Source organism: Osmerus eperlanus, chromosome 1 (genome assembly GCF_963692335.1).
Source record: "Osmerus eperlanus chromosome 1, fOsmEpe2.1, whole genome shotgun sequence".
Taxonomy (NCBI): Eukaryota; Metazoa; Chordata; class Actinopteri; order Osmeriformes; family Osmeridae; genus Osmerus; species Osmerus eperlanus.
In genome coordinates, this window is record NC_085018.1 from 17,302,575 (window position 1) to 17,320,599 (window position 18,025).

General features: G+C 42.8%; 1 protein-coding gene across 1 annotated transcript in view; it reads left to right on the forward strand.

Annotated features, from left to right (window-relative positions):
• Positions 1-337: 337 nt before the first annotated feature.
• LOC134023105 (guanine nucleotide-binding protein G(i) subunit alpha-2-like) overlaps positions 338-18,025 on the forward strand; it is a 48,667-nt gene continuing 30,979 nt past the window's right edge. Inside the window, 1 exon segment of the mRNA XM_062464952.1 lies at positions 338-1,087. Within this exon segment, the coding sequence (XP_062320936.1) occupies positions 970-1,087 (118 nt within the window). The 5' untranslated portion in view covers positions 338-969.

Sequence of the window (18,025 nt, forward strand, 5' to 3'; positions counted from 1 at the left end):
AACCTTGATAACAGCTGAAGCCACAAGGTGGCATCAGAAATCCACAATTGACGGAATGTGTTTGGATGTGGCTAGTTTCATGCGCTTAGGATAGGCTATAAGATTGGTAGCCTACCATTTAAGAAGACAGATAAGGGCAATATAGAAAAATTTAGTTCAAGAAAGTTTGCTTTAAATATGGTCAATAACTTACATGTCTGAAACGTTAGTTCCTTCATTTTGCTCCCGTGATGGACCGAGCGCGATCTAGCCTACTAGACTACAATTCCCATAAAGCAAGCGAAGAGGGCGTTTTTGTACGGAGCTGGCGCTGCTGAGCTGGGAGGTGACAGAACTGTCTCCAGCTTGTCGGGCAGCAAGGAACTTACGGGTGTGGCTTCGAACGTGATAAATCTATACGAAAGGACATCATGCATAACGGCAATCGTACATTATAAAGGACTCAATTAAAACATTTGAAAAACAGAAGATAACCGATTACTGCACCATAGTAGGTGTGTGAATGTGGTGTAATTGAAAGGCCATTGGCATCGGAATCCGATCTGCTCAGTTTTAACAGCTGGAATACTTTTGCTGAAGTTCGTGGCCCTTATGGTGTTACCTGCTAAGCTGAACGAGGATTCATTAATGACAATTTTCCGCAAAAGTTCCTTATAGTTCCTGACCTTGTTCTAACAGATGCGTTTAAATTGTTCCTATTGGCAAGCTTACTACTGAAGAGCAGAAATTTGGACGCTGAAATCCATTGAAAATTCTTTGGAAATTGTCATAGTTCTGAAATTTGCGACTCGTTAATGTTCACATTTACAATCTATTTTATCAAAGGGGAAGTAGCATTTCTCAACTCCAGTGCTTAGGGACAGCTTTTATTTTTAAATAAAAGCTTCCAGGCACACCAGTGTCGCCAAGATTATTTTTCTCTGTAATATTTTACGAAAAGCAGCAGTCCTGAAGCGTGCACTTGGAACCATGGGTTGTACAGTGAGTCAGGAAGATAAAGCCGCGGCCGAGAGGTCCAAAATGATTGACAAAAACCTTCGAGAAGATAGAGACAAAGCGGCCAGAGAAGTGAAACTGCTCTTATTGGGTATGTATTTCAAAATGATAACTTAATGTTCCAATGTTTCACGAGAATGTTTTACAATCGTCTAATGATAGGCTACTTTATGTGACTATAGCGACATTTATAGTTGCAATACAATGTTGTTGAGGTAGGCTACGGTTGATAGGAGATGTTTCCATCAACATAGCTTCACAAGCATCTCAAGCACAACTCCTACTGTAATCAGAGCCCGCACATGTTTTGGAGTGCGCCACGGCCACACCACTGGAATTTGATGTACTGTGTCAAGTCAAAGAAAATAATTTGAACGTATTGGGATTCTGGGATTCTTTTGGGTTTAACTATTTAATTAACTCTTTATATGCCTTTGCTCAGCCTGAAGTGGCCCTGTAGGTAATTATGGATATTGATTGAGGCAATTAAGCGCCTATTGTGGTCTACTTGTGTTCAGTTCCGTCTTTTGATTTCAAGTTGTCTTATTAGTCAAATGTATCTAGCTAGCCAACCGTTCCATTGCTTGTGGGTGATTACCTAACCTATTGGAAATCTATCAGCAACCACGTTAGTTCTTAATGCAGTGTGCGTGCGTGCGTGCACGCGTGTAGGTGTGTGTTTTTGCATGACCAGTTTTTGAACCAACCAGTGCCCCAGTTTGTGCATATCATTTGTCAGAAAAAATGGACTGGCATGAGTCATTTGGTCACACTCTCATGTGCCAGGGCAAAGGTTTGGTCCACCCTCTGTGCCCCTGACATGGTTAGTGTAGTTCCCAGTGTACTTTGCCCCCTCATTCTAAAACTGTTTGAGTAATGGAATGTTTTGATTACACTAAAACCTAAATAACACATCCTGGACACCAAAACAAAATACCCTGCACAGTTTAGACAAATGTTGAAGGCTGGAAAGAGGCTTATGACTAGAAATGTTTCCTCACAACTGATAAGTTAGATAAGAAAACATTCTGGAGCTTTGTTTTGTAATTAGACAACAGGTGGCCTGTGGTTAACACTGCATTTTTGAGTATTTGAATCCTACACATCAATACACATAGATTCATGCCCTTGGCCAACTTTTTACCTCCCAGCCAGTTCACCTACAGTCACGTTATGTATGATCTGTAATGTCTTAGGAAATTGTTAATCATTGGCTTGCTGGCCGGGTGATAATGAAAGGCCTGAAGGACTGGCCCCTTGTTTGACAGGAATCTGAGGTCGGTTTTCTATTTTCAGAACTTATTGTGACACACACGCACGCACGCACACACACACACACACACACACACACACACACACACACACACACACACACACACACACACACACACACACACACACACACACACACACACACACTCTTACTTTAAAGTACATTAGAAGGCTGTGGTCCATCAGGACAAAAACCTCATGCCATAAGAACAGTTTCTTTCCTTCCACAACTAGCCTTATTATCAAGGCCCCAAACTGACACTGACACTATGTCACTTTACCACATACAGCCCTACTGCACTCTCATATTTGTAGTTTTAGTTTATATTTTATATTGTGTACTGTCAGTATTTTGTTGTACATTTTTCTACATTTTAACATTTTAATATTGTATATGTATGGATAGCACACACACTTTAAGATTTTAGGGTTTCAATATGTTTATTATGTTTACTGTATGCACCTGCCCACCAAAGTAAATTCATTATTTGTGAACACTTACTTGGCCATTAAACACAATTCTGATTCTGATTAACCATTCAATCAAAATGTTCTCTGTGCTATTTGAGTGGGTGTAAGACAATTCATATCCACTATTACAGTGTGTGTGGGGTTAGATCCATATAAGATTATTTGAATCCTTCTAATCAATCTTTATGTTTCGTGACTGTGAGATGTTGTACTGGTTTATAACTGGTTTATTGCTAAATAACATAATAATAAGAAAAACTTCACGGCATACTATTTATCATAGATTTTCTGTGTGGGAGTTTGAAGTTGTGAGTGTGCAGACAGACTGCAGCCTTCAGACTGTGAGTGTGGAAGGAGGAGTGTGACATCCTTCCAGAGGTGCTACATCATGCCTCCAAGAAAGCCCTTTTAGTTTTTCCATCTGCTGCCGTGGAAACAGAACAGCTGAGAAAAGCCTCACCACCTCTCTTCCGAACAACAGGAAGAACAAACCTGCCCGCTGGTGGTACATGTCTCTGATCTGAACCTCCTTCTGTCTCTGAAGCACACACACGTGAGCAGGGGGCTGTGGGGCCTGAGATAATGGATGGACCTGGCTGCTATTTTGGGGGAGACGATGAAGGAAATGATGAATCTCTTAGTCCTACAAAGTTGTTAGTAGTGGGTCCTTTTAGGAAGCAGAGAAGGCTAACCAGACACATCAACCTCACTTAAGAACCTTTACTGCTCCAGCCTCAGCTCTCTCATGGAGTTATTAAAACAAGTGTATACTATGTCAAAAGTGACTGTTTTATTGCAATTTTAACCCATTGCAGATTTGAATTTTTGTATGAAGAAAAAAACACTGTCACGAAACAATTTACCTGTAATGCTATGCTAACTACAAAGCAATTACCCTCTTAGTAACAACATGCCAAAACATGATTTTTAATATGATGATTCTAGCCTTGTTAACTTACAGTAAGGCCAAATAGTAACTGCCTGATGAGTGTCATCATTCCAGTCCTTGTTAGCAAAACACTTCCCACAACCAGGTTAATGCAACAGAAAGGAATTCATACTGTACCTGTGGCTGGGGGCTCAGGTGTTCTTTAACAGCAAGCACACAGGACGCACACTTTCAACGGCTTTCTTTTCACATCTGAGACTGAACAACATGTAATTCCCTCCTTTCTCTAACCTGGTGCCTCAATCTGACACACTTGTTTAATTACCCTATTCTGAAGTTTTTTTGTACTTAAGTTTCACCAATACAAGTTACAAGAACTGTGTAAAGGAGAGGCTGTTTGAGGTGGACATGCCTGTACGATTCACAACCTATCGACTCCTCTCTATACACATATATACAACTGGTCTGAGGCATTCATATACATTCATTTACAGCATCTTGGCAAAAAATGAATGCACAAAAATATTGTGTAGATTGGGAACTATAATTGTATGGATATATAAAGCGTTATAATCTAAATCATTATTTTGTGCACCCTATTTGAGTTAGACTACTGGCAAAGGACTTATTAGACGTCTTCCTCATCTGTCTGGTTTGTTTTGATAAAGTTAGAGAAACATCCAACATGGCAGCTATGTAACAAAATCAGGCCAGTGTTGTGGAAGACAGTATTGCCCAAGGCTGTTTTATTCCTAATTGTCCCAAACAGTACAACAGTAAAGAGCACATTACATCATTGAAGAACGTTTACAATAAGAGCTTGATGGTTTTAAAGCTGAAGGTCTGTTTATAGAAGGCTTGTAAGTATTGTATTGGTATTTGGAAAAAAAAATGCTTTCAGAGAACCCTGTTGCTTATGTGTATAGAGAGAGAGAGTGTAAGCACAATGTCACACAAATAAGTTGGGATTTTCCTAACCTCAAGGCAGACATATGACACCAAACCTTATACCCTTCCTTTACACATCATCGCAGTGTCTGAGGAATCAGGACAGAATACCCCACAATTCACACTTTAGCCTGGCCAAGTTGATGGAACTAGAGCGTGTCTATTCCAGTGAAGTGATCCTGGATATCTGAAGACCAGTGATCAGGGACGTTGAAATAAACCTGAAGCCCAGCTGTTTAGCATCGAGGCTGCCCTCAACTCCACCATTAGATAACGTACCTGCTGTAACTAATGTGAGTCAATGACCTGCAGCACATTGTTCCAGCAGCCATACACGGCCAGGCTGACTTACCTTGATATGGGTAAATAAAGAGAGCAACCAATCAAAACTGGATTGGTGAACCTTACAAATCCGGGAGAAACGCAGTGACACAGAAATACTTGGAAATCAGTCCACATTGCCGTGAAGGTTAAACTTCTAAAAAAAAATATTGCTTAAAACAAAACTGACTAATGTTATACAGGTATGCAGGTTTGCCAACCTTGAGCAACCTGCTTGCATGACATCTCACCCTCACTTTCATGCACAGGCACATTCTATTTCTATGAACTCTGCTTGAGTTAGCCACCCACTGTGCATAAAGACATCTTAGAATGTTCTTGAGTTTGACAGATTTATGACAGCCTCTGAATGCTCAACTCGTTACATCCATTAAAGATTCAGCGCTCAAAGTCAGACTGTTCTATATGGTCTGCCCCCCCCCCCCCCCTTGCCCCATCCCCACCGGCAGCTAGTTTTTTTTCCAACATAGCAACACCACTTTACATTAAGGTTACATGACCTACCATGTAATTATATAACAATACCGATCGTAAAAAACATGTAGGTACATAGGAATTGCTATGTAATTCAACGGTATTAAGTGTTAGTGGATTCGGTTTTCACAAAAATGTAAGAATGCACAGTATGGGGCAGGGGTGGATGGGGGAAGTGGGTTTTGTAAAGCCACAGTTAAAGGTGGTGTTACTAAAGCAAAATCTGTGTTAACTTAACATCCACTTACCCCTGGATAACCCAACCACACCCAAGTTTCACTTTTGTATAATCACTTGTAACCGTAACGAAGTGTAACTCCATAAAAGTTCTTATTTAACCGTATGGGTTTTGCTATGTAATTAAATTATGGTTAATGTAACCTCAATGTAATGATTTTCCCAGCACAGTAGCCACATCCCCATTCTCACTCAAATACCTTTTCATAGAGTATAGTTGTTCTTGAAGGATAATACAATAATTATTATTATTTATAATTTTTCCTCTGATTGAGTCTGTTTCTGATATTGTGGGACCAGTACTGTTCGTCAGAGAGAAAAGGGGCCGCTAATGACTGACACAAAGCTGAGATTTAAACCTGATCAACTGGGTGACATAAGCTCCAATCTACGTATACCAGCATGGTTCCTGACCTCTCCTTGACCTTAGCCTGCAGTCACCTGTTTCATCTGTTAAACCGGTCCTTACTTTTACTGGAAAGGGGATTTCATTCTGACCCTGAATAACGTATTGGTGGTGACTGAGCCCTCCATGTTATATGCCCCGGGGCAGCCAAGATTACATTTTCCTATGAAATGATTACGGTTGAATTGATAATAATAATAATCATAATAATACAGTGGAATTGGTGTAGTGAGGCATTTACCTTAGGAGACATGTTCCATAACCTACTGTCAGAGTGGCCATGATGGGCCATTCAAGAGTTTTCCCCCATCATTATAGCGGCTTTCATAATACTGCTTTAATTACAGTACAATGATTATCCAGTGCCTGGCTTCTCTGGATGGACAGGGTCAGGTTGACCTTTCCCGCTGACACACACGTGTGTGTGTGTGTGTGTGTGTGTGTGAAGGTGTGAAGGTGTCACACTGACATCTGAGAGCCCACCTGTGGCACCACACATCACCCATTGTGTTATATAAATATTTAGCCTCAAAACGAGTCAGACTCACATACAGATTACACCAAAAATCCATCCATGTTTGTCAGACAATAACTCCGGTTCAAGTGAGCTGCAGTATGAGGTTGATTGTAACACTGTTCTGATAACATAAAGGTTATGTAATGCACGACTGGATCTCTTGGATGCCCAGCCTAGTCTCTCTCGCACAGCTGTCTATTGTTCATGGTTCATTCCTGATCTCGTCTTTTCTGTCCAAGTAGTTTCCTTCCCCTTGGTGAGTGGTTGTGTTGTGTGTAGTAGAAGTAGCATTAGTAGCATTAGTAGCATTAGTAGCATTAGCAGCATTAGCAGCATTAGTAGCATTTGTAGCATTAGTAGCAGTTGTAGTAATAGTACCATCAGTAGTAGGCAAGGAAACATGACAAGGCCCATTTGGCAGAAACCTTTCTACCTCTGATAGTGTTGGAGGAAAGTGAGATGTGCAGAATATTGGTCTTCTGCAAGCTGTTGGTACAGTATGTGTGTGTGTGAGAGAGATACAAATAAATAAAGAGGGGGAGAGATTTTCACTGTAAGCATCACAAATGTATGTTTATTTTATTTAAGAAGGGACAATGCACATGTATTAACACGAGCACTTGGGTCCATAATGTAAATGTCCCAGATTTAGCCATACATAATACAGCTACCCTGTTCTTCCTCATTCTGTCATTTTGTGCCCCAAGGTCTAGAGAAACCTTTTTCAATTACACCCCTCCCACCCCCCCACCCCTCCTCAACCGTACATATACACACAAACCACTTTAAACCATTTCCCAAGTCCCCAACGGCTTACCCAACCCCCCATCATTACTCCAAGTTGGCCATTCATCAGCTTGTCCGTCTCCAGGTTTACCACAGGATAGCAGCTCTCTTTCAGTGTCCACCCATGACATCATCAGACCCTCCAGTCATAGTGTTTGCTTCGCATGCCCCCTCTCGTGGGGTTATCCTGCCGACCTGCAGTTGAAGCTCTACGTGACGGTGACGTGCTCTTGGCTTCCCTCGCTGACACATTCTCTTTACAGTCGCTCTGCCTCTCCAAATCTGGATGTGAAGAAGAGCAAAGAGACTGACCCCAAATGGCAGGTTCTGCACTCTGATGTCAAACTTGCCCCCCCCCCCACCACCACCCAGAGAGCCGACAGGTCAGACATAAATGGCAGGGTCGGAGTTGAAGCATTAAAGATGTGTGTGGGTTGGGGGGAAGAAAAAATAGAATTGGAGAGGAAAATGTGTTGTAGGAGACGAGCCCAGCAGGGTTTGGTCTAGAGATGGAACTGTGTTTAACTCTTTAAGTAAAACATTTCCCTCACTGCTTCCCATTGTTCACAGCTAAGCCCTAATCTCATCTCTCCAAGTCTCTCCCTCTCTTCCTTCCCCCTTGGACATGATTATTACTAGGGCCCTTTCATGGGTGTATCTGTCTTCTTGAAACATGCCTTTTCTCTCCGATCTCCCTGTTAGAGAACTTGTGTTTGGAAGCTTCTCTAGCTTTATGGCTCTGCTCTATTGATCTGAAGAGCGCTGCAGGTTGAGTGTGTGAGTTTGGAGATACAGTAGTCAGCCTGCTAGAAGCCGTACAGGAAGAAGGCGTAGCTTTCTCCTAAGGAGATAGGGTGGTGCTGCCTTTAGTCCTCTCCGCTGCCCCTGTGGTGCATGGCCTGTTTGTATTCTAATCTGCAAGGTACAGGTATATTATCACTGTATAAGTGTCTCTTAGTTTCTGTTAGCTGTTCAATATGACATCCAGGGGTCTCTATGAATGAACCGTAGCAACACGTCATTTCTCCATCTAACTTTTGTGTTTCTTCTGATAAAACTGAGGCCAGGCCACCACAGTTTTAGATAAAGACTGCAGATGCCAAGACTGTAATTGAAAGGTAGATTTGTTGTGATAGGATTGCAAGGCTGTAGATAAGCACTGACACAAGCCATAACTATTCAGTTTGACATTTGGATGAATACACACACACACTAATACATTCTACACACCATTGCTGCTAGATTACTTCATCTTCATTATTAATAAAAAGGCACAAAATAGGCTGCAGTAAATCAAATTACTGTCCTCAAAATGAGACATTTTGATTGAAATGGAATAGGGAATTCCTGCTGACAAATTACTTCCTACGTCAAAACACTGTTCACCTTCCAAAATTAACCAGAGCTAGCTGTCTGCATTTAGACCCTCCCTGGATACCAGACTATTTCATGGTTGCAAATATGAAGAGGAAATTAAGCTTCCAACCATTTGCTCAAGCAACTCATGTTTCTCTTCCTTGGCTCTTCTAAATCCTTTGATTAGGATTGGTGGAAAGACTGCCTGGTGCAGACGTTGATAACCAAAGGCACGATATTAAGTTACCTAGAGATGATAGGTACTTTTTCTCTCTGTATTTAAATAAATTATGTTCTTGGTTATCTAAAGTTGAGATCCTGTGCTGCCCTGCCTTTCTCAATTTGAATAGGCTATTGCCATGTCAACAGAGGGTTGATGTCATTTCCTGTTTCAACCATCACCCCCCCTAGCCTCTCACTTCCTTTTTGGGCTGGCTGCTGTAACAACTAAAACAGAACTAGATGCTAATCCTTTGTTCGGCTGGCTCAGGAAGTTAGCACACCCATCCTGTGTCATTTGGCTGATTTGACTGTACGGCTACATATTGGCTGGTTACCATTCACAGACATATTTCAAGCTTATACTTAAGTTGGGGGATGTATCCGCCTCTGCTCTCATATATCTCTTATCTTCTATTCCTTTTTTAGCTAGCTAGATATGTGCCTAAATCTGTGAGCACTGTTTCAGGTCAGTGGCCCAGACACACAGCTGGAAAAACTCACTGACTTGTTGACCCTGGAGGGCAGGGAAAGCTGCTTGCCTCTGCCTTGGCCTTACACATTAATTGTTTCACCGCCCCCCCCCCCCCCCCCCCCTTTTTGCTGCCTTGTGAATGAATGGTGTATTTCCTGGAAGAAGCACCACGGTTTCAATGTGTCGCTGGCTGCCAATCTCTGTCATAGTTTTCACATTGCAGAAGTAGCCTCTCTTATACAAGTGCAAATCACAACAATGCGGTTGGTTACTAGCCCAGAATAGTATTTGAGATAAGTGAGGCCTCTAATAACAGTAAAACAGCTCTTACAATTGTGATTTTCATAATTGGTGCTTAGTCGTGTTGTTAAAAGCCCCCTGCCCTTCCCCCACCTCAGGCTATGAAAAGGTTTTGGGAAGAATGTGGGACCATAATGAGTTTTTGTACTTAGCTATTTTGTTTTCCACCCCATAAAAGCAGCTGGTAAAACAGCAGGGCTGTGTGGGAGGCCCCATGGAGAGAACCCTGGCCCATGTGTCCCAGCCAGGGCAGGGCTGTTCTATATCAGGTGTGTGTATTTGTATATTTAAGAAGGTGTGTGTGTCTGTATTTGCACGTGTGTGTGTGTGAGTTGTATAGTTGAACGATGTGTCGGGTGGGTGATGCTAGTGATCCAGAGCGGTGGAGTTCCTCACACATGGTCTGTGAAGTGAGGCCAGAGTGTCACCTGACCATGCGGTCAACCAGGGGCGTTGTTAGACCCTTTTTACTGGGGCACGTGCCCCAGTATAAATCTGCTGTGCCCCAGTAAAATCAAAAGTTTTAGTTTTAACAATTGACTTTATTAGTCAGTGCATTAATTTAGATTGATAATCCCAGAGGCCCGCAGAATTCCATGTCAGGGCGCTCTGAGTTTGCCAAATAGCCACAGCAGCACGCACACAGAAGTCCAGGTGTCGGACTCGGCACACAAGTCAGAATTGAGGTCGGCTAAGAAAACATTACAAAACTAAAGAAAGTTTCTAAATGATAGGCCTACCGATCATTATAATTTGACTAAAACATAAAAACAATATTACATGAAGCTCAAACAATATTTGCACTCAAATGATAGAGATTTTTTTTTGCGCGCTGGCATTAACTATTGATGTCCCTGGCAAAGCTGATATCAAACTTACGTCCCTGAACTGTTGTAGACAGTGGGTTAAGCAAGGGGAGATCTTATAGCGCATTTTGTAGTGCATTGTGCGCAGCAAACTGAAAAAAAAGGAATATGAATAGGGGACTGTGCCCCCGTAGAGTTTTATGTCTAACAACGCCTCTGCGGTCAACACCTACCGGTACTCTGCATCTGGGCTCAAGAGGCAGGAGAGGACAAGCCGGCTCTGAGGTGCCTCTCCTCATGTTTCCTCCTCTCACTAAGGCCCCTCCTCATCTCTACACATAGTCACACCTCCAGTATATATACCTTACATTGGCAGAAGCGTGAATCGGGAGGTGATGAGATGCAGAATAGGGATGTGTAGTTACCTGAGTTGCGAGAGCTCTCTGAGGAGCGGGGGAGAGAAAGAGGCTGACCCTGCTGCTGTGTTCTTATCAACTTCGATCATCTGTCCTCCCAGGATGGCTTTAATCACACATGCTGGCTGGCAGGGGGCTCTCAGAGGAGTTGTAGCCAGTGCCACCCAGACAGAGTCTGGGAGAAGAGAGAAGAGGGGTGTAGTGCTGTATTAGTGCTCTCAGTGTGGGGTCACCTCCCCCTTCACCTCTTTCTGGACCTACACAGCCCAGGGTTTCTGTGTTTTAACTGAAACCTGATGCAGCCCTCAGTAGCCATAGATACGAGGTGAAGAGGTCGCAACAGCGACAGTGTTCCCTGAAGAATCACTTTATCTGTTCCCAATATCCAAGGTCCTTTGAAATTTGATCAACACTGCCTTGTCATTGGATCTCCTTCTCCACCTTGAATCACACCATGAATCATAGTTACAAGTTCTCTTACTGAATACTCTGCGCTAGTGCCGGCCACCCGTCCATCCAGATGTCTACTGTGTTACCAAAACACAGTAGTGTTGTGGTCTATCTGTCTATTCACTCTTTCTTTGTTGTTTCACAACCACTATTTGCATGGTAATACAATAGTTAAAGAGATGTTTTGTGGTTGTAGTTAAGTCAGGTAAATATCACTAAACAGTGACAGTTGAAAGGTGCTCCCTGGTGAAGGGTGTGGGTTGGACTAGCAGTGAGCAGTGGGATGTCTACTTGGCAAGTGTGCCAAGCTACTTGTTTAACACCAAATGCAGCTATATAAAAAAATACTGGGAACAACATGCAGTGCCAAATGAATCTGTCTATTGTAACTAAACATTTCAACCAGTTTGAGCAGGGCACAAGGTCATGCTTCACTTTGCAATTATCCTTATTTCCCCAGCTGAGGCTTCTGCCACACTGGCTGTTAGGAGCAGCTGTGGCCTACCAAAAGTCTGGCCAAATATAAAGTAGCCTTCCTTACAACAGACATACTACACTCTCTTTTTGACTCTCACACTCTCCCTCTCCTTATCACTATCTTTTTCCAATCCTCTGCATCTTTCTTTTCCTCTTGTACTCTTTGTACAGCTTCAGTGTTTCCCTACTTTCTCTCTCTCCATTTCTCCCTCCCTCTCTGTCTCTCTCTCTTTCTCCCTCTGACACACACACATACAATAACTTGCAGACACTCTGCCATGTCATTATTTGACCTTTCCTCCTTTTGGTCTTTCACTCCGGACCCTGCGTCCCAAAGCCAATTAGAGCGAGCAGAATAAGAGTGTAGAAAGAGATTGATGAGAGGATTGACTGAAGTACAGTAGACAGGTTAAGGATACATGTGTTCCACTGCCCACAACCCTATCTCTATCTGCTACAGCTTGTACCTCTCCTAAGTTTTTGAGTGACTGATTTCCAAAATGCCCAGAAAAGAGTGTGCTTTGCCTCGCACAGTACTATGTGAGTGTGTTTGATGTGTCTTATGGCCCTGTTGTGCCTATGTGCCTGATGTGCTGTGTTGTGAACCACAGTGACCTGACTCAAGGCTAGCAACTCCTTTAGCATGTTCCTCATCATTTCAGTAGGTCATCTTACGTAAAACGTGTAGGAGGACAGGATTCTGTATTGTCTGGCCATGGCTACGGGGAACACTTAGCTGTTCTCTCACAATCAAGTCAAAGAGCAGCCATGAAAGAAGCACACACACACATTGCTGGACAGGATGATGCAGTGCTCAGGCAGCCTTTCTATGCCCCCCACTGGTCAGCCAGTCTCATTAACCACGCCTCAAATCACAGTTAACCCAATTATTCAATGAATTCAGTATTTAGAATATCCACCGGTACCAGAAGAGCACATAAGGGTTTGAGTCTCACCTCAGTTCTGCTCATCATTCAGACCTAAATTACAGTTCTGGGTTGAATTTAAGGTAACAAGCATGGAAATGTAATATAACAGTCCTCTTTCGGTAGCTCCTTGGCTGACCCCATGTGTCTGTGTCCAACCAGGGGTGGAGCTTTGTCTGTCTGATACTGACTGCTACCTGCTAACTGCTGTTAGTGTAATTGAACTCTTATTGCCATTGGAGAAGCTCCATCTGTTACACTTCAACATTACTTTATGAATGGCTGGCTGCTGAGGGCACAGATTACTTTTGCTAACACTCTTTACTCCCACAGCTGTCAAGAAGCACGCCGGTTGATATTTATCATCATGCCACCTCAGGTGCGTTTTGCATAGCTTCTCCAAGTATGAGAGTAGAATAATAAGAGTGGGCCATTGGGATTGTTAGAAAGTGGGAGTAGTGAGTGAAAAGATACACATCTAAATAGTGTAGCAAAGACAATTTGTAATTAAAACTCAGCTACCTAGCACTGTCTTGGCTAAAATAACTTGCATAACCTTTTCATTAGAAGGTTATCATAATTGATTAGCCCTATGTTTAAATAAAGTTGGTGCTGCGATAAATTAGTGAGGCAGTGTTTGAAGTTGTATGTCTCAAAGCCATACCCATGATGAAAATGTGTTTTTGTAGGAGATAATTCATTTCATTTATATTGATCATCGTCTTTCTGGCCTCAAGCAATGACAAGAATGTTTCTTCAGAACTCGGTTGCCCCTGATTTTGAAAATATCCTAGAGTCTCATGTTTGGTTTAAGGCTCTAATACTGTCTGACCGAATACACTGTCTAGCCTCCTGGCTAATGAAGCTGCATTCTTGCAGGACCTTCCCTTCAAGGCATGCAGAGACTCTCCCAAAATCCTGAAGCATGTGCTTGCATGTTTGTGAAAGGGACTCCAATGACGCAGTTTGGTTCAGTTGGAGTTCCTGCGAAATGATTGAAGCAACAGGTTACAGTAAAGACAGCATAAAGGCTCTTTGAGGACAAATAGTCTTTGGCAGTGTGCTAGACGTTAGGTCATTGTGTGTATGTGTGTGTGTGTGTTCTGTGAATACAAGTGAAACCAGTTTGAGATGTTGAGTGAAGCTGTGTACAGGACTGATAAGGTCCTGATAAGGTGGATTTAGAGGTTTCTAGTTCCATGTGCTTTCTGTGGTTGACTACCCTGCTGTCTCAATAAGTCATGTCACAGCAGAGTATGTATGTGTGTGTGTGTGTGTGTAACTATCCATTTACTATCCTGGATTTCTGTTCACCTAATGTGGCCTGTGTGCTGGTGAGGACAGTGAAGATGGTGATTAGAGAACAGATTACTGGCCTGCTCCAGTCCAATAGGGCAGCAGCAGAGAGATGAAGAGAGTGACTGCTGCTTTATGGGTTGATTGAACACCACTTCATTTGGTGTGGGTGAGAAAACAAGGGCTGAGATTAGCTGGTGGAGGGAAGTAGGGGTAGACTTAAGGGAAGGAGGGGAGGAGAAGAGAAGAAAGGAGTAGAGTAGATAAGAAGAATGGTATAGTAATAGTATTAAGAATAATACCGTTTTTCTGAATTGCTAAAACACTAAAACCCATTGGCTGAACAAAGTTCTCAGTTGCCTGAACTCATGTAGCTAATTGTGCAGTCTGTTGTCAATACCTTAAACCATTTCACATGGTAAAACACAATTTGCAGATCTCACATAGACTTTTCAGCAAAACTCTAAACACATTCTCATTCTCAAAACACATTCTGCACTCTAATGCACATGTCATCCATACTGGTAAACACAAATGGCAACAATCAAATACAAATAGAGAAAACATGTCATTGACAAAACACAACCACTCAAAATTGATTTAACTTGTTTCAAATGATGTGACACAACCAATATAAGCCAGTTCAGAGAGCAAACAGGTTGTTGAAGATGGGAAAATATTGCTTGTGATGTCGACAAAGTGCTCTGGCCTGACCCAGCCCAAAGACAAGAAGAAGCACATTGATCACATGTTTACTCCTTAGATTTTTGTCCCTTTTACTGTAGTATTGTATACTGTAGTACAGTGCATTGTAGGCTGTATACTGTACAATGAACAAATTGTATGGCCCTGAACATTGTGCTTTCCATTTGTTACAGTAACAGTACTGACTGCTCAATAGATTTTGACTGGTTGCAGGTTCATATCAACAAAGAACAAGAGTGAGTTGTGAGTAGTGAGATGCAGGGTACAGTACTGTATAGGGGTACAAGGAGGAGAAAGAACAAAAAAAAATTGCAAAGAGCAAAGCAGAGTAGTAATTTCTGATACATTTTGAGCTACTATGATAGAACATGTTGTCGTTCATCAAAAGACAATGACGGATACATATGAAATTTGTTTTGAGGTTACGTAAAAATGTGGATTCAGAGGTTTTGTAAATAGTGCTTGAAGATGAGGTTTTGTGTTTACAGTTTTGAGAAAATGGGTGACTGTTTCAAGAATGTGTTTTAGCAATTGTGAAAAACTGTAATAGATGAACACCACTATTCATCCTCTTTATTTTGAAGAGCTCTGAGTCTAGTTAGAGCCTAGCAGGACAGAGCCTAGTTAGATTTAGACCAATGAGTCCCATATGGGCAGTAATCTGACTTTGGCCACAGATATGAAGAGACACCAGCCTTGGCTCGACTTGAGAGGACATGGGAGAGAAAGAGAGGCGAGGGGGGGGGTTAGAGAGATAGAAGAAGAGAGACGGCAGATAGGAGAGAATAGTAGAGAGGGAGAACAGAGGATGGATGACAGAGAAAGGAGAGAGGGATAGTTGCATAAAAGAGGATGAATGCATGCAGTTCTGTGGTTCTGGAGAAAACGAGATTGAGACAGGGAGAGCTCGAGAAGGGGGGGGGGGGGGTTTCTCTGGAGCAGTAGCATAGCTGGATGCAGCTGAGCTGGCTGGCAAGGACACAGCACTGAGGGCTTTATTGTGATTTGTAATTATGTGGTTTCTCTGTGAGGCCTCAGTTTGGTGCTCTCTCCCACACTGAGAGCCCTTTTAGATGGGGAAGAGAGAGAGAGAGAGAGAGAGAGAGAGAGAGAGAGAGAGAGAGAGAGAGAGAGAGAGAGAGAGAGAGAGAGAGAGAGAGAGAGAGAGAGAGAGAGAGAGAGAGAGAGAGAGAGAGAGAGAGAGAGAGAGGAGAGAGAGAGAGAGAGAGAGAGAGAGAGAGAGAGAGAGAGAGAGAGAGAGAGAGAGAGAGAGAGAGAGAGAGAGAGGCGGTGAGGGAGAGCAGGAGAGAAGACACCATGTTACCCCTTTCTCCAGCAGAGAACAAACAGCACTAGTAAGGAGCCGGAGTGTGCTTGTGTGTGTATGTGTGTGTACTTCATGAGAGGTGAAGGACCCTCCCCAGGATTACACTGTCATTATGACTAATATATAACTGGTGTCCAACATTCCTGGCAGAAATAGCCCACACCACTAATGATGGTGGGCTATGCTAGCCTGTACTCTAATTCTTAGGTTTGCGAATAAACCAAACAGCTTTGTTTAGTTGAAGCTGAGCCTGTTCGGAGCATAGAAGGTTCGGTCAGATTGTTTTGCAGATTCTTTCAATAAAAACGTACATGTAAACATCTAATGGTGAAATGTCATGAATATGAGTGACTGAGGCTAGAAGCAAAAGTCTGGAGTGTGTGTGTGTGTGTGAGGTGGGCGGCTCAGTTTTACCTAGCCCAGCGATGCTGAGAGGCGAGCTACTTAGGAGTCTTCGTATCACCCAGATAAAGATGGATGGAGGGAAGAAGGGATGAGATACTGTAGGAATGGGAGAGAGGATAAAAACACATAGGGTCAGGGACGTAGAGGAAAGAAAGATAGACAGCAGAGCGAGAGAGAGTGAGAGAGAAAGTGAGAGCATCAGAAATCAAGCAAAAATAAAAGACAGAACGGGGAAAGTAATGGAGAGAGAGAGAGAGAGAGAGAGACAGAGAGAGAGAGAGAGAGAGAGAGAGGAGGAGAGAGAGGAAAATACACACAGCATGTTTCCACCCCATTTGAAAATAAACAGGAAGCGAAAGCTGTTATGGGTGGGGGCAGGGGGTGGATAAAGTACTACTGAGCACAACCAGAGTCTAAGTTTAAATGAGTGTGGGGTTGTCTGTCTGATTGTCTGCCCCCCTTTCAAACACACCTTCTTCTTTGCATGCCAGTCTACGCCTCAGTGCCCACGTTCTGCACATCTGAGCTTGCCCAGTCAACTGATAGTGGATGGTGTTGTGATATAGTAAGTAGTGTGGAAGCTTTCAGCACGTTTTGATGATTTCAACTGGCTGTGGTGGTCTAGGATTTACATTGTTCCAGCTACAGAACCAGAGTTAAGAGTATCACGGTTCTGCCTCTAAAATAGGGTGAATAGACATTGATCCAACTAACATCCTTATACCCTCTAATCAGTCACTCTGCTTGTAAACGTCTGGGAGTTGCTGTAAATCCAAATCGAGGCAAATGGCTGTGCATGGCCCAATACTGCCAGCCCACCAACCACCTGCTAGCTACATTCAGATTTCCTGTTTTCTACACTGACTGGGGTTTTAGTACTTCTCTTACAGTACCTCAGTGTTGTGTTCAACCTTTTCGTACCATACACATACACACTAATGTACAGACACAGAGGCATGCTATTCTGGACTTTAATTCCCAATCCATTTTATAGTTTATACTTTCGGTAATAGATTAATGTCAATTTCCCAAAGTGCTGATGTGCATTTGGCTTTCACCTCTTAGGCTGACAGATACACACACACATGGATGCACACATGTACACACACAAAGCCTGTCAGCACGGCCTAGTGCTACTTCTGAGGATCAGGATGAACAAAGCTCTGGCCTTCCTACTCCTGTTTGAGTAATGACCAGCAGGGAGAGACCCATCCTGCCAGGGAAAGTACACTATCTCCACCCTCCAGCCCGTAGTCTCTAAATACAGGTCTCCCTATCTCTTCCAGAAGGTTTGGTGCATGGTCCCATAATCTAATCACAAGCCTGTACCATTTAGCCACATGTGCCCTGGTGGTTCTGCGCAGTACTAGTTGCATGTTGTAGCGTAATATGAGTTCATAATGTAGAGATTATTAGAGAGAGAGGGAGACATAAGAGGGAGGTGAGTGTGATGATGTTTAAGAAAAAGAGAGAGCGATTGTGAAAGGACATGAGAGTTTGAATTACAAGATGAGAGTTTGTAAAGAAGA